Here is a 23,657-nt window from a genome sequence, read left to right as displayed (position 1 = left end):
ATCCCACCCCATCCCACCCCATCCCATCCCATCCCATCCCACCTCATCCCACCTCATCCCACCCCTTCCCATCCCATCCCACCCCATCCCATCCCATCCCATCCCATCCCACCCGCTGCTGCTGTGCTGCCGGGAGCCCCGCGTGCTGCCCCTGGTTCGGAATCCCCCCCCCGCTCCCCGCCGCCCTCACTCATCTCGGCTCCCTCCTCTCCCGGTGTCACCGCTCCCGTCCCGTCCCCGGGCTCAGCTCCGCCTCCTGCCCGCCCCGGGGAGGCGCTGACCGCGGCTCCGGGCTGAGGTCGGGGCGGGGGGTGCGAGCTCCGCGCTATGGAGCGGTACGAGAAGCTGGGCAAGGTCGGGGAGGGATCGTACGGCGTCGTGTTCAAGTGCCGCAACAGGGAGACGGGCCAGATCGTGGCCATCAAGAAGTTCCTGGAGTCCGAGGAGGATCCGGTGATCAGGAAGATCGCGCTGCGGGAGATCCGCGTGCTCAAGGTGGGCGGCACCGCGCGGGGCCGGCGGGGAACCCGGGGGGGCGGGGGGGCGTCCGGCCGGAGCGGAACGGAACGGAACGGACACGGGTTGAGCTGAGCGCTGCCCCGTGGGGGCGGGTGGCCGCCCCGGTAATGGGTTGACGTGGCCGCTGAGCCTGTGGCCTTTGGGGGCTCGTTCCCCGGAGCCCCACGCTCGGTTCCCGCAGCCGCAGGTTGTACCGTCGCTGTATCCCGGAGCTGTGCCCGTCTCTGTGCCCGTCTCTGTGCGGCTCGCAGCCCTTCGCTCCGGCCGCCTCCTGCTGCGCTGTTGTGTCCGTTCGGTCTCCATGGCGCCCTGAACGCCATGAACAGCGGTTTTAAACGCCTCATACTATCCACTCATCCCTCACTGAGCACCTACGTATGGAACAGCACCGTGTCACTGTCAGAGGAGCACAGAGACCCAATAGCTGCTATCAGGGAACAGCACATTCAGATTCAGATGGCATCACAGACGGGCTCAGAGGAGCTCCGTGTTGTTACAGCTCTTCCCGTGTGATTCCCCAGGGAGAGCTGCTTTTCGAGCTGCTTTTTGTAGCACTGCAAAGCCTGGCCATGAGCAGCGACTGACCGACCTGTGTGCTGTGTTACAGCAACTGAAACACCCCAACCTGGTGAACCTGCTGGAGGTGTTCAGGAGGAAGAGGAAGCTGCACCTGGTCTTTGAGTACTGCGACCACACTGTGCTCCACGAGCTGGACAAGCACCCCCGGGGGTGAGCGGCCCTTCTCTTCTCCTTCTCCCAAAGGAGCTGGGCTGTCTGGCTTCTCTTCTTATTAATGATGAATCAAAGTCTTGCAGCATTAAACACAGGGAATAAAATTGGTTTTGAGCTTGGAACTGGCCAGGTGGCAGCGGGTGCTCCTGCAGGCTCTGGGTTGCTGTACATCCTGTTCTCTCACTGCACTGACTGGCTGGGGAAGTGCTGCTGATGTCCTTCAGCTGCTCCTGCCGTGCAGTAGGTTCTGCTTTCTCCTGCAGTAGTGAAATGTGTGACCCAAATAGTACAAATGTGCTCTGTTCTAACAGGGTCCCGGAGCAGCTGGTCAGGAGCATCACCTGGCAGACCCTCCAAGCTGTGAACTTCTGTCACAAACACAACGTAAGTCCCTGAGCTGATTCTGCAGGGTCACCAACCAGCAGCCCAGGCTGCCCAGAGCCACATCCAGCCTGGCCTTGAATGCCTGCAGGGATGGGGCATCCACAGCCTCCTTGGGCAACCTGTTCCAGTGCGTCACCACCCTCTGGGGGTAAAACTTCCTCCTCAGATCCAACCTCAACCTCCCCTGTCTCAGTTTCAAACCATTCCCCCTTGTCCTGTCACTGCCCACACAAACAGCCATTCCCCTCCTGTTTACACGCTCCCTTCAGGTACTGGATGCCCACAGTGAGGTCTCCCTGCAGCCTTCTCCAAGTTAATCTGTAGCTGTTTTCCAAGCTAAAATAGCTGTTTCTAACCTTGATGTGGTTTGTTTTTTACTTTCTGGTTTTGCCCTTCTGTTTGCAGTGCATCCACCGTGATATAAAGCCAGAAAACATCCTGATAACGAAACACTCCATCATCAAACTCTGTGACTTTGGATTTGCTCGCATGCTCAGTGAGTTCTGCCTCCTCCTTGGGTGATACGTGCCAGGGCGCCGTGAAGTGCAGGTTGGGCTTTCAGAGCTCAGTAATGTTACATCCTGTGTAATGTTTAAGGACTGGTGTGTTCTCACAAAGAAGTTCTGCTGAAGGCTTTGGAAATGCTTGCATTGAGATCCCCAGGGCAGATTAAACAGGGTTAGCTCAGTCGAATGCCTCCCTAAGTGAAGTGCCCTGAGCTCCCTGCTGGTGCTGGGCTGGGGATGGCGGCTGGGCTGACCACGGCTTGTGCAATGCTGGGGCACAGCTGGGGTCCCGTAGCAGGAGGGCTCCCTTTGGAACAAGGCACCGTCTCTGCAAAGAATGGCTTCAACATTTTCCATTGTAATAAAGCCCCTAACTTTATTTTTGCAGCTCGTGTTCAAGAGAATCATGTGGGCTGTGAGAGCTGGCCCGGGGCCTGCAGCCGAGCTCTGCGTGGTTTTGTTTTGGGAAATACATGCTCTTGGCTTTTCCCAAGTCCTGAGTGTTTGCAGAGTTGTGTTCTGCTGGTGGGCAGTGACTCAGCCCCTTCCCGGAGCTCATGTGGGTCCTGAAGGTGCATTGATCATAGAATCACAGAATGACCCGGGTCAGAAGGGACCTCAAGGATCATGAAGCTCCAACCCCCCACCGCAGGCAGGGCCACCAACCTCCACATTGATACCAGCCCAGGCTGCCCAGGGCCCCATCCAACCTGGCCTTGAACACCTCCAGGGATGGACGGGGCATCCACAGCTTCTCTGGGCAGCCTCTTGTTGCAGCTCTGAGCTGTGTCTGCACCCTTCTGACCCCACACCCTTCTTTGTTCCTCTCCATCTTGACCAGCTGGCCCAGGTGGTTACTACACAGACTACGTGGCCACCAGGTGGTACCGCTCCCCGGAGCTGCTGGTGGGGGACACGCAGTACGGCGCTCCCGTGGACGTGTGGGCCGTGGGCTGTGTCTTTGCGGAGCTGCTCTCTGGGGTCCCGCTGTGGCCCGGCAAGTCGGACGTGGACCAGCTGTACCTCATCCGGAGAACACTGGGTAAGTAAGTAATGGCTGGACATTCCTCCATGGATGCTGCTGTGCAGTGACTGATTGCTGGGCTGGGAGGGAACTGACCCCCGTGTTTAACTCAGATTTGTTGGAATGAGTGGAGAATTGTGATGTTTTACCAAGCAACATATAAAGCCACAATGGTGAGTTGGGGCTGCAAACTCCTTAGTTAGGAATATAGTTAAACTTCCAGTTCCTTGGAGTGGCTGTTCACAAAACAATATTTCATTGGCTCCTCTGATGGTACTGCATCTCCTTATGTGTTCTCTTGGATGCTGCCCATCTTGTAGGAGATCAGCTTGTTCATAGCAGACACAGTAACAAGAGCCAATTATTCTGATTCTTTTAATTCCCTTTTCTCCTTGCTCACAGGGGATCTTATTCCCAGGCACCAGCAAGTGTTCAGCACCAACCAGTTCTTCAGTGGTGTGACGATTCCAGACCCAGACAGCATGGTAGGAGCTCCCTTCAGATGTGTTCCCTTAGAACCCAGCACTAACCAGCAAGGTGAAAGAAAACTTGCTCATACAACAACTCTTGTTTTTTTTCCCACCAGGAGCCATTGGAAATGAAGTTTCCTAATATTTCATACCCTGCTTTAGCCCTCATGAAGGTAAGCACAGTGTCACCATGTGGCTGAGGCTCACAGGGTCCTTCAACCGAAGCAGCGTGCCCAGGAGGCGAGGAGCTACAGCTAGAGCTCCACACTGCATTAACAAATGCAGCCTGCTTTGCTTATTCAGGTGGTAAATGGTCTGAGAGTTGGCTATGGAACAATCAGAATAGAAGAACACAGCTGGGGGGAACTGGAGAAAACTTCTTGTTAATCCACTCATCTTTAGCACAGAATAGAAATTGTTCCATTAAGATGCACTAAGTGGAAACCATGAGGGTGAATGCATTAAAACTAAGGTGCAGCTTTAGGTAGCACCAAACCCTGGAACAACACAGCCAGCGATGCACTGCATCCCTCAGTTTGAGACTGTTCTAGTTCAGATGGAAGTTGTGGGCTGAACTGTTTTCTGAGACTTGATGTTTGCTATAGAACGACGCTGTCCCTTAGTTTCTAAGTATTGCCTGTCAGAGGTGGCAGTTGTTCAGTGTGAGCTGCTTTGCAAGCTTCCTGCTGACCCTAAAAAGCCAGAGTTGTGGATTTCCTTGACAAATAAAGCACATGCATCCATCTGTGTAAATACTCATTGCAAAGAGATGGAATTGTGCAGACCTTTATGTATCAAGTGTTCTGTGTGATCCTTGTCTTTTCTAAGGGCTGCCTTTGTATGGACCCTGCGGAGAGGCAGACATGTGAGCAGCTGCTGCAGCACCCCTATTTTGACAGCATTAGGGAGGCAGATCTGGGGAAAGAACATGAGAAAGCAGCTCGGAGACCAGCCAAGCTGACACGGAAGCACGTGCCGGGGGTAATGTTTTCATAGCAGTACTTAATGCTCAGTGTCTGTGGAGGGAAGTTGTTTTCTTTACGTGGTGACACAAGTTGGGCTCAAGCACAGGGTGGGCAGTTTGTGGTGAGGTAAAGCTCTCACATTGGAGCAAGCTGAATTTTGGCTCGAGGAGAAAATCGCAGAACCATAGAATCACTAATGGCAGAACAGGATCCAGGATCCAGTGCAGCCAGCCACCTACCATCAGTATTTCCCACTAAGCCATGCCCCTCAGTACAACATCTAAACAGATCTCAAAGGAATCTGCTGGTTAAAGAGTAACTCACTGCAGGCTGAATTCTGCACTGCAGCTCCATTGAGCGGCTGCACATAGGCAGCATAGCAATGTGATAGATGAGGTTTATTTAGGAAAGTGCATTCTTGACGAGGTGTAGCAGGACTGCTGAGCAAACTGCATGTGCTCGTGACTCTTAGCCTGAGAAGTACAGTATAATTGTATAGCTTATATTCCTTTTTGAAAGATGAACTGCATGCTTTCTCCTCCTTTCAAACAACTACACATGATGTAACTCTTGCTTTCGTTCCAGTACCTGCCTCAGTTAAGCAGCAGCAATATTCTGCCAGCTTTGGACAGCAAGAAGCCCTTCTGCAAGACGAGGAAATCCAATTGCCATTTCCCTAACATCTAAGGGGGTGGAAGATGAAAAACTACCCAGTGTTCAAAGTTCCACTCCTTCAGAATTTATGGAAGGCCACGCGGTGGAAAACTGAATTAATACAGGTGACGATGTATGCAGAAATGGACTGTAAGGTGCTCTGGGCCACCGGTGGAAGGAAAGTGGTGCACTCCAAGCTCACGTTAGCCAGTGTTCTCTGTAAAGAAAATATAATTCTTTTACTTTAACTCGTGGTTGCCTACTGGTTCAAGATTACTGCAAAGCAGTGTTTACAGGGTGAATCTCGAGAACTCTGTTGTCTGTTGGCTGTATTTCACATTTGGCAGGAGAATAAATCAGAGTCACTGTGTCTAGCCTACTGATCTTGCAGGGAGCTGTAAACCTCTTCCCTTTGTGAGTGGAAGACAGGTGTGTGTGTGTGTGCAGCTGAGGTTGGTCCAGCTCATTACAAACCTGCTAAAATAGCAGTGTTTTAAAGGTACGTCTATCTTGTGTACGGCATGAAGTATTACAAGCACAGGCATTGACTTAGACTTACAGGAAGGCTCCACACGCTGTGAACAGAAGGAGGATATAATTACTGAAGTCTGCTTTTTTCCTTGGCCTTTCCAGAGCTTCTCCTGTCTGTCTCTTCCTTGCATTATGAAGTTATTTATATTTGCTGGTTTTGTCAGTAGTGAAGTCACTCACCTGTAGTGTTACAGAAATTGTTATCAAAACCAATTCAATATAATTTACAACAACAGCCAGACACGGGCAGAAATTCTACCTAAGTCTTTGTATTAAAACAAATCTTGGATTCTATGTCGTTTCAGAATGTAACGTGTTGATTTTTAATAAAAGAAATGTAGCTTGTTTTTCCATTTTGCAGGATATGTTTTACCATGTCAGGTTTCACTAATGGGCAAGGTACTGCCTCTTCCTACTTGAAAATGAGAGCAAAAATGTTTCCTTTTCCCAGTTCTGTTATGTGTTCAGTAAGAGCAATGTCAGTGAATCAGAAGCTCCATCCTTACTGAGCATAACTGACTGACCTTGTATTCCATATTGTATTTTAATCTTGGACCTCGTCGGGTGGTTCTGGTTGTGCTCAAAATGCTTTGGCATTGCTGTATGACCAAGTTGTCTAATTCAGTGTATTGCTAAGCACCCACCAGCCATGTACAACTGTGAACTAACAGCCCAGCAGTCAGCTCTTGGACACGGCCCTGGGCAGCACAAGCTGGAGGGAGCTTCCATTCCTGCCATGGAGTTTTATAATTTCTGATTGAGGTATTAAGGGCTTCCTATAAAGCTCTTTACTACACATAGAATCCTGTTGATTCACCTTATAGTTTAAGCTCAATGAAATTTAATTGTGTCATTTGTTAGAAGACAGCATATGGCTTTTAAGGCTGGATTGAGAAATCTATGTTTATTTCCATACCTGTAAATAGAGCAGCATCCACAACTTAATTTATGCAACATGTGATAAATAGCATGAAATCAAATACCCCTCGTTGCATTCAGTCCAGATCCAGCTCCAGCTCTAGGTTTGGCAGTGCTTGCTGAAGGACACGAGCAGTGGTTTCTTTCTGTCTTATTCCAGGAAGGTCACTCAGATACAAATATTCAAGATTCCTATAAATACATAAGAAGAAAAGTCAGCAACTACTATTCAGCTGCTGACTCAGATATCAGGGAAAGGATGATTCTGCTGTATCTATTATGAGTATTTTAAAGGTTAATGATGCTCACAGAAGATTTTTTTCTAAATGGAGTGCTTGAAGTTTTTAGTTGATAAAGAATTCAGTACTTCTACACAATTTAAAAAGAGGCCTTAGCACCTCAACATCATCAAGCTTCCTTTAAATTTAATCGGTATTTGTTTAAATATCAATTTTTTTCTGTAGGATGAAATCCAATTCTTCACATCACCCACTTGAAGACAGATGTAACTCTGTAACACTGCACAGTCCTAAGCCACTTTTAAGCCCTCAATAAAGCACACAGATGTGCTTCAGAGCTATAGGGGAGTGCCATATCCAAGCCATACCTCTTCCCATGGCTGAACACTGCAAGAGAGAACTCTTGAGACTTCTAAGGCTACAGAAAGCACAACATAACCAAGTGACGGGAAGCAGTGTTAAGATGCAGAAAGGTGGTAACAAAAGACACCAGGAAAAGCAACTGCAGCACAAAGGGGTGTCAGGAGTAGAAGCCATGGCCGTCACTAGTTAGATAATCTCAAGCAGAACCATCCAGGTCTGCTCACATGAAAGGAAGCTGATCTGTTCAGTCCTATTGCTCTTGCAAAGGCTCTGATTTGTGCAGAAACCAACACTGCATAAGTAACTTCAGGTGGAAAGGGGGAATGTGCTGCACTCAGTTCCAAGGGCAGAAGCAAAACCTTGAGATTCACACACTGTTGCAGATAATTCTGGCGTTCTCAGCTGCAAGCTTCAGTGCTACATTAAGAACCTGATACCAACCTTAAGAGGCTGATTAGTACATACAAATTAATTCATGTCATTTCAAAGCTATCCATGACACTCCTTTCAACCATACCTGAAGAAGTATTTCCTGCAATGGCAGTGCCACCCCTGCCTGGTTTTAGTCAGTTCCTCAAACTCAGCCATCCTCAAACCCCACACATCTGGGCAGCCCACAAAACAGACTTCAGCATTCCCAAGCAATCTAACCCCAGCACTGTGAGCTGGTACAGAACAGCTCAGCAGCTCACGTACGTCAGCTTGTGAAGTGCAACTATGCCTTTATCTGTGACATTGCCACAAGAAATGATCTTCAGCTGCAGGAGACTCTTCTGTAGGTTCTTAGTCTCGCTGAGCCTCTGCAGACACTCGTCCTGTATGTAAATACACTTCTGCAGCTTGATTTCAGTAACGTGTTCTAGACCATCTGAAAAGACAAAAAGGAACATTGGCTCTAGAGTAGGAGCAACAAGGAACATTGGCTCTAGAGTAGCAGCAACAAGGAACATTATTTCTAGAGTAGCAGCAGCAACCAGTACTGGCAGTTAAATTCCCCCTTGCAAATGCAGGAACACAGCAACATGCTCCTACATGCAAGAGGGACATAATGCACAACTGATCTCCAAAGCCCCCTTTGTGGGACTTCAAATTACAACCTCCTGTTGGCATCCTTTTGGTAATATTCTTAAAGCTCTGGCATGGGCAAGTAACAAACAAAACTCCACAAGTTCGAGTGATAATGATTCTGAATTAGGGGTGCAGTAATGTGCTAATCCCCACTCTGTTTTTTGTTATCTAACTGAAACCTGAAACACTTCTGAATCTGTTCATACTTCTATAAGAAACTGGATGCATGCTATTTTTTTTTTTTTTTACTGACTTTAAAGATATCATGAATTCTCAGAGGACAAGCAGTATTATGGCTTCACAGCCACCCAAACCATCAGTTGGTGGTGAAAGGCACTGTTTTAAATATTATTTTTCTTTTAAATATTATTTTTCTTTTAAACCAACCTCTTTAACCATGAATTCAATTGAGCAGCCAATCTTTGCCGCACTTCCTTAGTGCTACTGCCGCTCCAAGTAAAGGCTGTGGACTTTCTTGCTGCTTCCCAGCACACCCAGTGAAATCTTAGAGCTGCTTAGTCTTTGTAGGAGCATTTTAAGGAAACCAACCCACCAACCAACAAGATTGCTATATATCTTACTACAAAATGAGGAAACCAGCCAGTTATTAACATTTTAATGTATATTATTTGACCTTACCCAGGTAGTCAAATCCTCTGTACATGATACAAGACTCAGTGGCGTTAATAGCTTCGATCTTGTATTTCCCTAGGGGCCCAGTGGGGAGGCCGCTGTAGTCCTGCTGCCATTTCTCATAGCCTTGATAGCGCACCAGAGCTCCACACCGCAGCAGCCACTCTGAAGCTGCCCTGTCGGGCCCAACAGCCTGTATGCGCTCATAGTCCACTCTGCAAAGCCAGGAAGAGTGTTTATGTGTCTTATAGGGGGTCAGATTTATTATCACAGAATTGTAGGGGTTGGAAGGGACCTCCTTGAGTGCAATACCCCTGTGAAGCAGCTCGCTACAGCAGGCTGGTTCCTTATCAGTCTGGAATCACAGTTTGTTGTGTGTTGTTTGTTCTCTTAATATCACCTTTGTTAATGAAAGAACACAAATGCAGCTTGACTTGGCTGTGACACACAAGCCATTCTTGGAGGCTTTTCCCTCAGCCATTACAGCACGCTTCAGCCAGTGCTTACAGCCCTTATTATTCTGCCCAGAGAGGCTGTGGATGCCCCGTCCATCCCTGGAGGTGTTCAAGGCCAGGTTGGATGGGGCCCTGGGCAGCCTGGGCTGGTATCAATGTGGAAGTTGGTGGCCCTGCCTGTGGTGGGGGGTTGGAGCTTCATGGTCCTTGAGGTCCCTTCCAACCCCACCATTCTGTGACCCTATGAACCCTCAGATCCACTCTGACACAGGCCGTTGGTGAGGACAGAAGCCAGAATCAGAGCTGTTGGAGGCCCTGTCCCGCCCCGCCGCCATCCCGCCGTGCTGCCCCTTACTTGTTGAACACGGCGTTCAGCCAGCCCCAGAACTGCCTGCAGCCGCTCGGGCACAGCCGCCCCGCCGACCGGGCGACTTCCCACAGCATCTCGTTAATCCGAGGGGATACAACGCGGAAAGGAAACGTCACGGGCAGCGCCCGCCCCCTCCCGTCCCTCCCCGCCGCCCGTGTCCGCCCCTAAGATGGCGGCGCTGCTGTCCCGGCGCGGTGCTGTTGCTGTGGCCGTGGCGCTGTGCAGGGCTCAGAGCCGGCAGGGCAGGTGAGCCCGCGGCCAACGCGCTGCGTCAGGGCCGGGCCGGGAGGGGATCCCGGGGGACCCGCCCCGCGTTGGCTGCGCTCACAGCGGCGCCCCTTGTCTTTGTAGCACGTTCGACGTGGCGGTGGTCGGTGCGGGAATCGTGGGGCTGGCCGCCGCGCGGCAGCTCGTCCTGAGGCACCCCACGCTCCGCTTCGCCGTGCTGGAGAAGGAGCAGCAGCTAGGTACGGCCTGAGCGGCCTACACGGACACTGCGGCTGGAAAACACAGCTCTTAGCGGGCATTAGGGATAGGACAAGGAGGAATGGCTTTAAGCTGGAAGAGGGAAGATTGAGGCTGGATATTAGGGGGTGTTCTTTACCCTGGCACTGCTCGGAGCTGTGGTGCCCCATGGCTGGAGGTCCCTAGGCCTGGATGGGCACTGGGCAGCTGAGCTGGGGGCACCCAGCCCACGGCAGGGGTAGGGCTGAATGGCCTTGAAGGTCCCTTCCAACTCTATGACTGTACTTTAAGAGAGAAAACCTGCCCAATTCCTCCATTTAAAATGGTATTGATGTGTTTCACCTCCTTTTGACCTGGTTGCAAAGTAACCAAGCAAACTGAAGAAGTTAAATAGCAAGCTGATGAAGTTCACAAGAACTTGAAAAGACTTTTGGATGAGACATGCTTGAAACAATTGACAGTTGCACTGACTTTATGTTGAGTGGGGCCTTTAAGGGTGCATGAAAATATGAATTAATTAAAGTCGGCATAGGAAGCTTGGATGAACTGGCCTGCAGTTGTAGCCCTTCAAAGATAAACTTGCCATGCCCCTCTCTCCCCCCATGTTGATTCAGCACATTTCAAGCTGTCATGGTTTGCTATTAACTAGCTGTTGCCATAGCTGTATTTTCTTTAACCTTTTGAAACCCAGGGTGGAACTGTGTCTGCTGGGCAGTTACATTATATCAGCATGTCTTGCAGTGACTCTGCTTTAGGGCAGGACCTCAAGTAGCTCACTTTTATGACGGCTGAAATAATCAATCATGGGATTCTAGTAGTGTATTTTAACAGTGTGTTTTTCTTTCTCTTTAGCTCATCACCAGAGTGGACATAACAGCGGTGTAATTCACAGCGGCATTTACTACACTCCTGGATCCCTGAAGGCCAAGCTGTGTGTACAAGGTGCAGCTCTCTGCTATGAGTACTGTGACCGGAAGGGAATACCATATAAACAGTGTGGGAAGGTATAGGAACTACTTTGCAAACCTTAACTGTGTAATATATATTACTGTGTGTAGTATATGCCTGGCTGTGGTAGTTTCTCCTAAGAGATGCTTTATACAGTCTTCTGGACAAAGGTGTCTTTGTATTTTCTTATTTTCAGCTACCCAAGTGAGTCCTTTCACTGACCCTAAGCAATTATTCTCCTTATCTGGGAGCTGAGCTGAATCAGCCCAAATAGCAGGGGAAGCAAAGTGCCATGGTGGGCACCCATTTGGAACCACTAATTCCAAGGAAGGCTCTCAGTATGCATTTGGCATAACACGCTCTGAGAAGACTTGCTGACTTGAATACAGCTTCAGATGTGACCCAGCAATGTGCATGTATGTCATATTACATCCAGATAATGCATCTGGGGACAGAAGTGTGGCTGTATTGGTTCAGATCAGGTTGTATGCAACCTATGTTTGGAAGTGTCTACAACCAAAGACCAAGGAAGGAATGAGAACAAGACAAGCAAATCTGCTTAATTCTTCCAGACTCCATGTGCTTTCAGCTCAGGTTCACAGTTGTACTCTGAGCCTTATCTGGGTTGTCTCTGATAACTCAGTGGATTTCTTGTCCAAACGTTTTGCAATTAAAATCAGTTTCAGAGATCAGCAACTCATTGCGTGAGGCCGTGCCCAGCTACCTCTTTTGGTTTTGAAACCAGCTCCTGCTATAGCCTTACCTGATGTCTGTTGGCCCTTTAATTGGAAGATATGGTGAACAAAAAGTCTGTGCTGACACCTTCCCAGTCATGCATCATTTTGTATTTCCTGCTCCCCGTAAGTCAGCTCTTGCAGCTGGTGACTCTTCGCCTGCTTAGTCACTCCTGCTACAGAAGCTGTTTCGTGACTTTTGTTACTCCCATCTTTTTTTCTGTGAACCATTTGTAGTTTAATGCATCTCTGATACAAGACGAGCTCCTGCATTCAGGCTGTGGTTGGGCTCCAGATTTTTGCAGTGAAATAGTTCAGTTCTCCACCATTGCTTTGTGCTCCCTAATAGTTCCCGATTCACAGTTTGAGGCATTTTTACTGTCACAAGGCATGGAGCTGATATTTTCATAGGACTGGCTGTGATAACTCCAAGATCTTGGTCCTGAGTGATAGCTTGGAACCTGAAGCCCATCGTTTTGTGTCACAGGCCAAAACATTTTGTTCTGTGAACATCATTTATGCTTCACCTGCGCTGAATTCCATCAGGCATTTTGTTCACTTCTTGCTCTCCTCAGAAGGTCCCTCCACAGTTCTTCGGGATCACCTCTGTGAGGTATCTAAACCACCTTGAGCTGCTTTAATCCATCACCTGACTGACTTATCTCACTTACCTGGTTTCCCCTTTCCAGCTCACTCAGAAATGTCTTGGGCAACAAAAGCCTTTCTCTTGAAGATGCAGACCTCGTTTGTTGTGATGGCCACCAACCCAGTGGCTTTTCCTCAGCACCAGCTGCGAGCTGGGTGCAGATCTCTTCCAGCTCCGGGACACAGTGCAGAGATACCTGCTATGTGACAGTGCGGGTGGATGTTTGTCTGAACGGAGTGCTGTGCTGCCTGAGCTGTGACACTGGTCACAAGGTGGCAGTGTGGCTTTGTGCAGCCCTACACTAGGAGATAGAAGCCAGCTCATAGCTCAGAACGCTGGGAGGTTGTGGTGCTTGGGAAGAGCTTGCACTGACCCACCAGTGTTCTTGGTCCTTTGCTGACACTGAGTGTGTGTCTTTGTGCATCACCTTCCTCAGCAATATGCATTCCAGGGAAGACAATGAATCTTTAGAGCTGATTTTAAACAAAGCAACCCCAGGCTTGGATAACTTTAGTGCCCTGTAGTGCAAAGGTACCAGTGTTCCCAGAGCTGAACTGGGGCTGGAAGTAGCGTTGTCTGTGCAAGCTTGCTTCTGGAGCCCTTGGTGCAGGCAGTTCACAGCCTGGATGAATCTCTTGCAGAACTTGTGATCCAACTGCATGCTCAAATGAAAAGAGGCTGGTGCACTTCAGTTCAGATGTGGTGTCAGAGCCCATCCTTCACTCTGCTACCAAGACAAGTTTTGAGACAAGATTTTTGACAAGTTAAGCTCAGTGTTTTCTCCTTGGAGGCATCCCAGTGGCTCTTTAAATTCATCATCTCTTCTTTCAGATTTACAGTCCCATAATGCTTTTAGCAAATATTTTCCACGAATAGTCATTGAAACTATACATTAACATTTGTTTTTCACTTTCTTTACTGTATTGTGCTTTCTCAGTGGTGGATGGTATTTACCAGTTTGTGCCAGTAGTGGTGCAAACTGTAGTTTTTCTCCTTTGCATTATAGTTCACTCACTGTTCACTCACTGTTCACTCTCACTATTGCTTGCTCTTAGCTTGGGCTTGGTGCCAGGCCTGGACGGGCTGTGTGTATTTTGCTCACTCGTGTGCTTTGTTATCTTTTCTGAAGCTAATTGTAGCTGTTGAACAAGATGAAATTCCAAGACTCAAAGCTCTGTATGAAAGAGGGCTGCAGAACAACGTCCAAGGTCTGAAATTGATTGGAACAAAAGAAATACAGGCAAAAGAACCCTTCTGCAGGGTAAGGGATTTTCATATATTTAACTGTCATGCAAGTTCTCAGCTTTTCAGGTGATGATATTTTTGAGTTGAAGGTAAGTATGTTTCTGCCTTGAGGGAATTTGCAGGAGTGACCAGCTCCAAAGACCCTGAAAGCCTCAGAGAAATATTATTGGCAACACAAAAGTACAGATCCATTCATTTCTGGGATTTCTTAGCTCAGGCCAGTTCTTCATGTGTATTATTCATTACTCTGAACTCAGACCTGGTCTGTCACATCGTAAGTTGATCCCACAGAATCTTTTGTATTGATGGATATTTTGGCCCAGGTTTTCTTCTGCTCATTGTTCATCAGTTCTCTGTGTGCTGCACTAATTGTTAATGATATGCTGGCTGTGTCGTGAGGGCCAGCATTCACAAATTGGGAAGTGGGTAATTAATTTTGCTTGCAACCTATCAGAGGAATCAGAATGATTTCAGTCAAAGTGACTCTATAGGGACTCGATAGACTCTCTGTAGGACTGAATCCATAGGCAAATAGTCAGGGCCTACAAGCTGTTTGAACTTCAGCCTTTGCTCATCTTTACATGTAGGTGTCTTCTCTAGTGTATGTATGTGCTCAGGGGGAAAAAGAAAAGAAAAAAACCCACCACCATTTCTCCCTAATTTTTTAAGTTTGTTTCCCCTTCTGCTTGCAGGAGCCTGCTTGTGTGTTTTTGTGGTTGACTGGCAGATTTTCCTTTGTCCAGCTCAGAACTGCTACATTTGAGTTTATACTGAGACGGTTCTGTTCCTTCCCACTAACATTACGTAGCTTACGGCAAATTTGGTAGTGCAGGAAGGAATTTTTTTTCTCACCTGCAAATACAGATTGGTATCAAGCCAGTTTTGACAGAGTGCACATGTGGTGGCACTTCTCAGCTTGTTTATTTTGACAGCAGTAGAAATGTGAGTAGTTTGTGGAATACAAAGTTGTTATTGTTTGGTTTGTTGTTGATGGAAGGGAATGTGGATGTAAACTCCCCCTACAGTTCCACCTGGCAGCTTGCTCTTGCTGTAGTTGTGTGACTCACTGCTTACAAGTGGTTGTGGGTACATACAAAACAGTGGTGGAGGGGAATCTTTTTTTCATTTTGCATCCACTCCTCAATACTTTCTTTGCTTTGTCTTCAAGACCCAGCTGAGCATTTACTTCTGCAGATGTCTGGGTTCACCCTTCCCACACTTGCTTTGGCTTCTTGAGCTAAATCCCTTCCTCCTAAAGAAAGGGGGCTCAAATGGTCTTGCAATAAATTGCACTGAAGTCAGAATTATGTATCTTGTTTTGTCATTAAGCATTCTGTCATGAATAGTTGTTCATGCTGAGGTTTCACAATCATTTAACCCACTGTAAGTAGTTTTCACCTAATTAGTTGTCAGTAAACACAAACTGCTACTGGAGCTGGCACTTGGAGAGGTGAGGGACATACAGCAAAGGGATGGGGAGACAGCAGTGCTCCCTTCTCAGTGTGCAGAGGAAAAATATCAAATATATCTGTATCAAAGACTGAAATGTGCATACAACTTTCAACAGTGGGGTTTTTTTTTGTTGTTTTGTTTTGGTTTGGGTTTTTTTAATACCGTTTCAGGGTTTGATGGCCCTTGATTCTCCATATACTGGCATTGTGGATTACAGACAAGTGGCTCACTCCTATGCTGAAGATTTCCAGGAAGCAGGTGGGACAATCTTAACTGATTTTGAAGTTACAGACATGGAGATGGCTAAGGAAAGTGCTTCAGGAAGTGAGGATGGTAAGGCAGGTGTTGCCTTCTTTTTACTATAATCCTGAAAAAAATGTTGTTCAAAACACGTTTGTGACAGTTGAAATGGTGTTTTCTAGCCTTTCTGTCTGACAGTGATGTATTCAGACAAAAGGCGTAACGATGTTAGTGAGACTATTCAGCAAGCTCCCTGTTTTTCCCAGGCAGGTCAGTTCAACCCTTCAGTTGAGATACTTAATGCATGAAAATGACAGTAAGATAAATGGGAAATAGGTTGTTCTCTCCTGTTAAGATCTGATCTAGTTGAATGTTGCATTTGTGTGCTTGTGATTGTGCTCTTTCTTTATCCTAGAGGATGGGTTGGATCTGGAGTGACACACAGAGTGCAGATTATGGAAGGATACAAAAACAATTTATATATGTAATTATGTCCAACTGTGTGTCCCAGAGTAGCTTTTCTGTAGTCTACCAGGGGAAGACCCTGGTAATTGCAGACCAGTCAGCCTCTCTTCAGTGCCTGGTAAAATTATAAAGATTATTCTGGGAGTTATTAAAAAGTTTGAGTGATGCTGTGTGGAGCCAGGTGTTGGATTCAATGACCCTTGTGGGTCTCTTCCAACTTGGGATGCTCTGTGATGATTCTGAGAATCTTTCATTGTGACAAGTTTTCTGTGTCCGTTTTCTGTTGTGTATCCTATTAACTGCTTCTCCTGTCTAATTCTATTGCAGGACTGCAGTACCCAGTCATTGTTAGGAGTTCTAAGGTAAGAAAGAGCTTAACTCAAAATTTAATGTCTTCATAGGAAGCTATTTATCCTTTCCTTAAGAATATTTGTTGAGTCCTGGTGCATTAATCAACCTCTAAAAAGTTGAGAAGCTGCTGTTCTGCATCATGTGCACTGCTGTCTAGGACTGCTGTAACAAAACAACTGCAGTCAGCTGATAGCAAAGCATATGAATATGTCCAGACTTTACTGTGTGCTGGGAATAACAATGAAAGTATAACTTTCTGCTGCCTGATGGTATGTGCTCCTTATCTTCCTTATTTGCACACTCCTTCATTTGTTGTTTCCATGGAGTCCCTTTATTACTTACTCATTTGGAGATAAATGTATTCTTGTGTTTGTTCTCAATCTTCAGCATCTATAAAAAGAAAGATAAGGAGGCATTTGTAATCATTTTATTATCAGAAGAGCACAAGGTCATTCAGTAGAACAGGTAGATAAGCTGAGGTCATTCCTGTGGGTTAGTTCACGCTGCACAGGAAATGTGCTTGTGAGCTTTTGGTCTTCAGGGGAGAATACCTGGACTTTTCCCTGGAGAGAGAAGGGAAAAAATAAGACAAACAATGTGTGCACTAAGAACACATCCCCTACCCCACTGCAAGTAGTGTCTGAAGTTAGTGCTGCTGCTTTTTTATCTGGTTGTGTATGGTTAGGTTCCTTTCTGATTGTGACTAGATTTTCCAAGGCTTTGGGGTGATGGGTCTTCTCCTGGTATATATGTTGTGTTTTTAATTGTGGTTGGTGTTGGTTTTACCTTTCTTTTTTTTTTTAACCTTCCCCCAGAGTGAGGAAATCTGCTGTCGGCACATAGTGACCTGTGCAGGGCTTTACTCAGACCGCCTGTCTGAAATCAGCGGTTGCAGCCCTGAACCTCGTATTGTACCCTTCCGTGGAGATTATTTGGTGCTAAAACCAGAGAAGTGCTATATGGTTAAAGGAAACATTTATCCGGTATGTACTTTCTTGTATGTGTTTCATGGTGTGTTGTAGGAACTGCTACAGCTACAGACATGAGGACAGTGTTACGCTGTTATTTCTGTTGGGCTGAAATGATGCACAACATGAAATTAGAATCATTTGTTTTCTGACAGGACGACTTGTTTTTGGTAATTCTTAAGGAACGGGTAGAAAAAAATAGACGCGGCAGGAAAAGGACAAGCTTTACAATCTATTGTAGGTACTTGTCTGACCTCTTGTCACTAGGAAGCGATGTGGGATCCTGCTGTGGGATGGGAGGGAGGAACTGGCTGGGGTGGGAGGGTACCTTCCGGCTTTGTGCCATAGCTGTGTGGTAGCTTGTACCCTTCTGTTACTGCTAAACATGATGATAAGACTAGAAGACTGCTTAATTCTTACTGTCACATTACCAGAAATAGATGTCATTTGTGCAATGGTTGTACTAAGCTTAGAAAGTTCTTAAAGTGTGTTTTGAACAGGAAAAGCAGAGCTCTGAATGCACAGAAGAAACCTACGTCGAGGTGATTTTTCAGTCATCACTTTTGATATGTCTTGATATCCCCAGTGCTCGTTTATTCTCAGTCTGTAAGCTGCTCACCTCTGTGGGCACATTTCTAAACAGCTAAAGGTGCTGAAGCACCGGCGCTGGATGAGGTGTGCTTATTTTATACTCTTTGTATGTAGGCAGCTTATTTCTATTACAGCTTTTGTACACAACTGCACTGTGTTCCATTCACAAACAAAACCAGAATCTGCAGGTATTTATCATTACTATCGATCAGCCTTGCAAACTGTGTGTTGTTTTGAGCTGTACAGCAATGGTGAGATTTTCCTCATTTTATCTTATTGCAGTGACTTTACTTACATTACTATTGATATATATTGCTATTGATGAATAGCATTTGCGTGTCGTTAGTCTTACTGTGGGTTGATTTATACCTTGAGAAAACACATGTACTTCTTTTCCTGCTGGTCATTTTGCTCTCTCTCTAAGATGCAGTCTCACTTAGCCCTTCTCTCTGGCATTTGCAATTAGCTGCCTACTACAACTGTACAATTAACAAGCAGAAAAACAATAGCTCAGGAGCCACTAATATGTCTCAAACTTTATTGTGGTGATTAGAAAGAAAATGGCAAATTGAATTCATTTTCACATTTTATTTGCAATGAATTATTCCCATTTATTGGGAGGACGACAGCTTCACTTTGCTTTGGTTTGTTGTAAGAACTTTCTCATGCAATGAGTTACACTATCTTCCTCATAGATGCTTCCCATGTTTCTCGGGGCAGTGTGTTGGCCTGGCTGGCTGTGCAGCTGTTTCACTGATCTGTGCTGGAATAGCTGCAGTAAGTGTCGTATCCTCCTTTAGGTTCCCAATCCTCGCTTCCCTTTCCTGGGGTTTCATTTCACACCAAGAATGGATGGCAGTGTTTGGCTCGGTCCAAATGCAGTGCTGGCCTTTAAGAGAGAGGGCTACAAGCTGTTTGACTTCAGTACTACGGACTTTCTAGATGCTGTGATGTACAGGTAATATCTTGTCTTTTAGTCTGCTGAGTACACTTAATTAAATGTCAGCTTGTCATTCCTTGGAAGCTCACTCTTGTCAAAAACCCTGCCAAGTTTTTGGTGTTTTTAAAGGCAGTTGTGCTGATATGAGTGGACTTCTCAAAGAGATCTGACTTGGTGTAATCCATATTTGAAGTTTTTAAACTGCTGAGGCATGTCTTAGCAAGTGTGAGGATGTGGCCACTCATCAGAAGGTGCTGGGGAGCCCTGTTCCTACCAGTGGAGCTCCTTCAGGGCTGGTTTTGGTTCAGGGGAGTGCAGTATTTTAATCAGCTTAGACAGCGGCATTAAATCTGGAAGAGAGAATACACATTGGCCTGAATTGCAATGTTAAACTTTGTCAGATCATCAGTATGAACTGGAATACATCCAAGGGCAAGGAAGTGTGTTAAGAGCCACAAAGGCTCACTCATTCAGAGGGTGGTGACGCACTGGAACAGGCTGCCCAAGGAGGCTGTGGATGCCCCATCCCTGCAGGCATTCAAGGCCAGGCTGGATGTGGCTCTGGGCAGCCTGGGCTGCTGGTTGGTGACCCTGCACACAGCAGGGGGTTGGAGCTGGATGAGCACTGTGGGCCTTTGCAACCCAGGCCATTCTAGGATAAGGCAGACTGGGAAACAGACAGCATGTCAGAAGAAGCAGGAATCATTGGTAAAAATGCAAGCATAAATGAACAGAATATCTTTAGAAGTTAAAAGAAATATCGCTTCACTGTGAGGGGTTGACAGACCTTTACCAAGAGCTTAATTTTAGGAATGAAACTGGGAACGTGATGTGGAAATTCTGGGTCAGATCCAGAGAGAGGCTGCAGAACAGGTCAGGGAACTGCAAAGCAGCTTTCTGGCAAGGAGCTCCATTTTATGCAGTTTATTAAAGGGAAAAGCTGAAAGGTTGGTAGATGTTGAGGAGAACAAAGCTAGCAAATAAGGCTATTGCAAAGACATAGTGAGATTCATCGACTGAAAGCTGAGGCTTCTAGGAGTATGACAGTTTTCAGAACAACTGTGGAACAAAGGCCCGAGGAATAAAGGCCCAAGCAGTAAGGCTGTCATCTCTTGAGTATGTGGGTTTGCAGCCTTCTGTTGCTTGATTCCTGGACAGTTCTGGACATAGGAAGGACTGCAGCTCAGAGTTATGTCTCACAGATGTAGATGCAGCACTACAGCTTTGTATTCAAGGTTTGTTGAAGCAGGGAAGGACGAGAACATATTTCCTTAATAGAAAAGCATCTGTCAGATCACTGATGTTGGAAAGGGGAAATTTGGCCATGCAATTGGTGCTTGCTTCCTTCTTTGACAGCTTTAGTTTGATGTGTCTGTGCTTATCGTGGAAGTTTTGTTCCTCCTGCAGTCATTTTTTTTTTTCCTCTGCAGCGGGTTATGGAAACTTGTACTGAGAAACTTATCGTACGGACTGAATGAAATGTACAGAGCGTGTTTCCTTAGTGCACAGGTGAAGGAACTGCAGAAGTTCATCCCAGAGGTCACCGTCAATGATGTACTCAGGTAAAGAAAACATTTCTTGTCAGTAACACCCACTGGCTTGTTAAATCTCTTTCTTGTTTAACAGCAGCAAATGCAGCTCACTGCTTCCTTCCACCAAAGTGCTCTGCCAAATCTTAAAAGTATACCAACACTTTCTACAGGAAGGTGTCTGAGGAGTATTTGTTTTACTTTGTTTAGTCTCTATTGGCTGAAATTCACAGGAGAAACCAAAAAGAAAACAATTCTTCCTAATTTCAGTTCACAAAGAAAGTGAACGCTAATGAAATTAATTAGTGAATGGCTAGTGGTGGGAAAGCCGGGGAGTTGTTACTAATGCTACTGAGGGAGGGATGCAGCATAACTCCTGCTATTTAGAAGGCTGCTAATTGTCCCTGAACATATGGTTTAAAGCATAGCTGTTTAATGAAACATGGAAGGCTGTAGTGCTGGAAAAGAACTGGAGCTGGCAGAGATTCTAAGGAGTGCTTGCTTCTCTGCTTTGTGCAAGGAGGAGGACGGTGATGTTGTTACGTGTGTACTTAAAAGTACCATGTCTTCTGATGGGAGCAAATAGTGACTTGGTTTGAACATGTCAATAAAATTGTATTCAGCTTCGTAATGTGAGGAGAGGGAAAAAGGGATTCAAAGGAGTGTAAAAATGATAAGGAACTGAAGGGACGTGTCAGGAAATGTGAGGCTTGGGGGTGGTTTTAACTGTCTAAATATTTGCAGGGAGAAATGCAGTATAGGAAAGAGCTCAAGCATGGTAAAAAGGAGTTTCTGAACTCAGGCAGTATAGCACTGGCATGGAATTCATGTTTGATGAGGTTTGCCATTTCAAAAGAAAGGATTCTCTTTTGAAAAGAGATGACTTGATTGTGTGTTTGGGAGGGAGGGTAACTCCATCATGAGGAAAAATACAGAAAATCCTCTGCCTGGCTGCCTGCCCCGTTCTGTTGTAACCACACTGAGATACCTCCTGCTCTGCCTCTCAGGGTGTTAAACTGCCCTGTGCTCCCCCAGCAGCACAGCAGCCTGCTCTCATTGCTTTCTCCCTTGGCATCTGGACAAAATTGGAACACAGCTCATTTTTGGACTTCAGAAAACTCAAAAATTCCTGAAGGCTGTGAATGATTTGAAATGGAGAAGGAGAAGTTCTTGTTGGGGTTGTTACAGATAGCACAAATCCCCACCTTGGGGGTTATTTTCTAGTAAAAGAACTCCTGATTCTTGTTGTTTAGCTCCAAATGAACAATGCATTTGTGGTTTTCCTAGTAACCAGCTGAGGTGGTAACACCCAGTGAGGTGTTAGAGAATGGCAGAAGTGGACAAGCAAGCCAGATCCTGTTGAATGGAAGCAAATTTCCTAGACTGGTTCATAATCAATGGTGTAACATCTTTGGTTTTGCCAGCAGAGGGGCACGGAGACTCTGCTGAGATGTAAGCTTCTACAGAATTAGTCTGCAGTGAGCTATTATGTCAGATTTCTCCCCATGAGGTGCTCAGAGCCCCGTCCAGACTGACCTTGAATGTCTCCAAGGATGAACCTTGCAAATATCTACGTGAAGAAATGGGTCAGAGCTGGATTTACATTCCGAGACAATGCGTCAGAGCTTGGATAAAAATGTGTAATTTTAAAAACCTAACTTCAGATAAGACTCCTCTTCTTGATTAAGAATGAAGCAGAGCACTGTCTTACCTTTTCTTTGTTTATGAGGTTTGTGAATGTTGTAACTAATTCTGGATCTTCTACATTTTCTAAGAGGGGTTACTGATAATATCTCTAGTCTTTATCATATTTCGGTTCAGCTGACTGGATGGTTATAACACTTCCTGATGCTGTGCTCCTCCTTTATTTTGCAGGGGTCCATCTGGAGTGAGAGCACAAGCGCTGGACAGCGATGGAAACTTGGTAGATGACTTTGTATTTGATGGTGGCACTGGAGATATTGGAAGCAGAATTCTTCATGTCAGAAATGCCCCTTCTCCTGCTGCCACCTCCTCCCTTGCCATCGCAGAAATGATTGCTGATGAAGCAAGGCGAAGGTTTGAATTGTGAACGACTGCCAGGTGCAGGGCTGCTTTACCCCTTTTGTATGTGTAGCAGCTTGTCTGAACTCTGCAGCCTTTAATGACGAAGATAAAACAGGCAGCATGTTACCGGTACAAGATGTGCAGTCCAAAAACAGCACTTGAAATGTTTGCCAGCCCACAGCTTGTCAGCTTCCTGAGTAAAGGATGTTTGGTGCCAGGCAAGACCTGGTATGGTGCTGCCATCTGCAAGGACCAAGCAAATGGACTGCTCACGGTGAGGGCTTGCCTGCAGGCTCAGCTGCAGCAGCCTGTGAAGGGGCTGGTGCTTGGAGCAAGCCGAGGTTCTCCCACCAGGCCAGCAGTAGGTGGGGAAGGAAGAGTCTCTGTAGTTGGGTTGCCTGCTTCTGAAGAGCCCCAGGTGCCAGGTGGTTCTGTGCACTGTCTCTTTAAATTGGCTTGGAGTCATTGGACCCCTAACTTATGTTAATGGAGATAGAAGGATAAACCCTGCTTAAGGGTTCTTCTGCAGATACAGAATTAAAGGCTTTATTGGAGACTGAAAACCATATTCAGAGCTATTATTTAAATGTAGAGTGTTTCAGAGAGAAATAAGCCTGGCAAGAGATCACCAAACCCAAGTCAGTTTCGACTGTGAATCTGAACTGCATCTTTATTTTACCTATTTTAGTACAAAGCTGCACTTTAAATGTATACAGAAACGGGCACTTTTCATTTGGCTTATATCTGGGAAGCCATCATGAATCAGGAACTACTTTGATGATTTGAGTCGTTGGGGTTTTTTTTTCTCATTTATTTTTACCCTTTGAATACTGGTAGGACAAAAGAAGCTTATCTTCGTACAACGTGTTGAGCAATCCAGTGGAAGTAGCCTTTGTAAAAGCAAATGTGCAGGGAGGGAAGCTACAGAAACCTGTCTTAACTGAGTCACGTTGAGTAGCGCTTCCCTTGGAGCCCAAGCAGCCGTGAGTCAGGAATGCTGCCCATTTCCCTGCTGGCTGCAGGAGGGGAGCTCGCTCTTTCGAAGCTGTATCAAGAGGTGCACCCAGAAGAGAATCCACATGGAGAACGTGCTGTAAAATACAGCGAGATGCGGAGCAGGTTCTGGGTTTACTGAGCATCTCTGTGCGTCCTGTATCATTGCTGCAAGAAGAAATCCATGGCCTCAGGGGCAGAGCACTTGAGAAT

At 46.4% G+C, this 23,657-nt stretch overlaps 3 protein-coding genes across 9 annotated transcripts; 2 read left to right on the top strand and 1 right to left on the bottom strand.

Moving 5' to 3' along the window:
• Positions 1 to 262: 262 nt before the first annotated feature.
• CDKL1 (cyclin dependent kinase like 1) lies at positions 263 to 6,138 on the top strand. Of its 3 annotated transcripts, none has more exons than XM_085549730.1 (9): positions 263 to 495; positions 1,127 to 1,248; positions 1,563 to 1,635; positions 2,041 to 2,131; positions 2,983 to 3,183; positions 3,568 to 3,650; positions 3,752 to 3,808; positions 4,464 to 4,616; positions 5,186 to 6,138. In XM_085549730.1, the coding sequence occupies exons 1-9, from the start codon at positions 328 to 330 to the stop codon at positions 5,285 to 5,287; spliced, it is 1,050 nt and encodes a 349-aa protein (XP_085405856.1). In that variant the 5' UTR covers positions 263 to 327; the 3' UTR covers positions 5,288 to 6,138. The 3 variants fall into 3 exon arrangements, with proteins under 3 accessions (XP_085405856.1, XP_085405857.1, XP_085405858.1); XM_085549731.1 differs by having other exon boundaries at positions 1,127 to 1,491; XM_085549732.1 differs by lacking the exon at positions 1,127 to 1,248.
• On the bottom strand, positions 4,978 to 9,937 carry DMAC2L (distal membrane arm assembly component 2 like). 3 transcript variants are annotated; one of them, XR_001555948.2, is made up of 6 exons: positions 9,817 to 9,937; positions 9,013 to 9,221; positions 8,002 to 8,173; positions 6,769 to 6,895; positions 5,814 to 5,965; positions 4,978 to 5,471 (listed from the first exon to the last, which is right to left on the bottom strand). XR_001555948.2 is itself a non-coding variant. In XM_032444646.2 (5 exons), the coding sequence occupies exons 1-4, from the start codon at positions 9,903 to 9,905 to the stop codon at positions 6,781 to 6,783; spliced, it is 585 nt and encodes a 194-aa protein (XP_032300537.2). In that variant the 5' UTR covers positions 9,906 to 9,937; the 3' UTR covers positions 4,978 to 5,965; positions 6,769 to 6,780. The 3 variants fall into 3 exon arrangements, 2 of the variants coding, with proteins under 2 accessions (XP_032300537.2, XP_085405859.1); XM_032444646.2 differs by having other exon boundaries at positions 4,978 to 5,965; XM_085549733.1 differs by lacking the exons at positions 4,978 to 5,471; positions 5,814 to 5,965 and having other exon boundaries at positions 6,671 to 6,895.
• A 54-nt stretch (positions 9,938 to 9,991) lies between these two features.
• L2HGDH (L-2-hydroxyglutarate dehydrogenase) lies at positions 9,992 to 23,232 on the top strand. 3 transcript variants are annotated; one of them, XM_085549728.1, is made up of 10 exons: positions 9,992 to 10,077; positions 10,183 to 10,298; positions 11,149 to 11,238; positions 13,754 to 13,885; positions 15,492 to 15,654; positions 16,354 to 16,388; positions 17,193 to 17,360; positions 18,737 to 18,894; positions 20,307 to 20,438; positions 22,281 to 23,232. In XM_085549728.1, exons 5-10 carry the CDS (start codon positions 15,498 to 15,500, stop codon positions 22,474 to 22,476), a joined length of 846 nt encoding a protein of 281 aa, XP_085405854.1. In that variant the 5' UTR covers positions 9,992 to 10,077; positions 10,183 to 10,298; positions 11,149 to 11,238; positions 13,754 to 13,885; positions 15,492 to 15,497; the 3' UTR covers positions 22,477 to 23,232. The 3 variants fall into 3 exon arrangements, with proteins under 3 accessions (XP_085405854.1, XP_015721452.2, XP_085405855.1); XM_015865966.3 differs by having other exon boundaries at positions 11,149 to 11,300; XM_085549729.1 differs by lacking the exon at positions 10,183 to 10,298.
• The last annotated feature ends 425 nt before the right edge of the window (positions 23,233 to 23,657 follow it).

The sequence above is a fragment of the Coturnix japonica genome, chromosome 5 (genome assembly GCF_054131305.1).
Source record: "Coturnix japonica strain WE chromosome 5, WE-NBRP24, whole genome shotgun sequence".
In the NCBI taxonomy this organism is placed as follows: domain Eukaryota; kingdom Metazoa; phylum Chordata; class Aves; order Galliformes; family Phasianidae; genus Coturnix; species Coturnix japonica.
The sequence above is the reverse complement of the archived record's forward strand: the minus strand, read 5'-3'. Positions and strand labels throughout refer to the sequence as shown.

What these genes read in the sequence shown, in the direction of transcription:
- CDKL1 (XM_085549730.1), top strand. Translation starts at nt 328, where the DNA reads ATGGAGCGGTACGAGAAGCTGGGCAAGGTCGGGGAGGGATCGTACGGC. An exon ending in GGGAGATCCGCGTGCTCAAG is followed by an intron (nt 496 to 1,126) that starts GTGGGCGGCACC and finishes GCTGTGTTACAG; the next exon opens with CAACTGAAACACCCCAACCT. An exon ending in TTCCAGACCCAGACAGCATG is followed by an intron (nt 3,651 to 3,751) that starts GTAGGAGCTCCC and finishes TTTTCCCACCAG; the next exon opens with GAGCCATTGGAAATGAAGTT.
- DMAC2L (XM_032444646.2), bottom strand. Translation starts at nt 9,905, where the DNA reads ATGCTGTGGGAAGTCGCCCGGTCGGCGGGGCGGCTGTGCCCGAGCGGC. An exon ending in CAGAGGATTTGACTACCTGG is followed by an intron (nt 8,174 to 9,012) that starts GTAAGGTCAAAT and finishes TTGTCTTTTCAG; the next exon opens with ATGGTCTAGAACACGTTACT. An exon ending in GTTGCACTTCACAAGCTGAC is followed by an intron (nt 6,896 to 8,001) that starts GTACGTGAGCTG and finishes ATGTATTTATAG; the next exon opens with GAATCTTGAATATTTGTATC.
- L2HGDH (XM_015865966.3), top strand. Translation starts at nt 10,001, where the DNA reads ATGGCGGCGCTGCTGTCCCGGCGCGGTGCTGTTGCTGTGGCCGTGGCG. An exon ending in CTAGATGCTGTGATGTACAG is followed by an intron (nt 18,895 to 20,306) that starts GTAATATCTTGT and finishes TTTCCTCTGCAG; the next exon opens with CGGGTTATGGAAACTTGTAC. An exon ending in ACCGTCAATGATGTACTCAG is followed by an intron (nt 20,439 to 22,280) that starts GTAAAGAAAACA and finishes TTTATTTTGCAG; the next exon opens with GGGTCCATCTGGAGTGAGAG.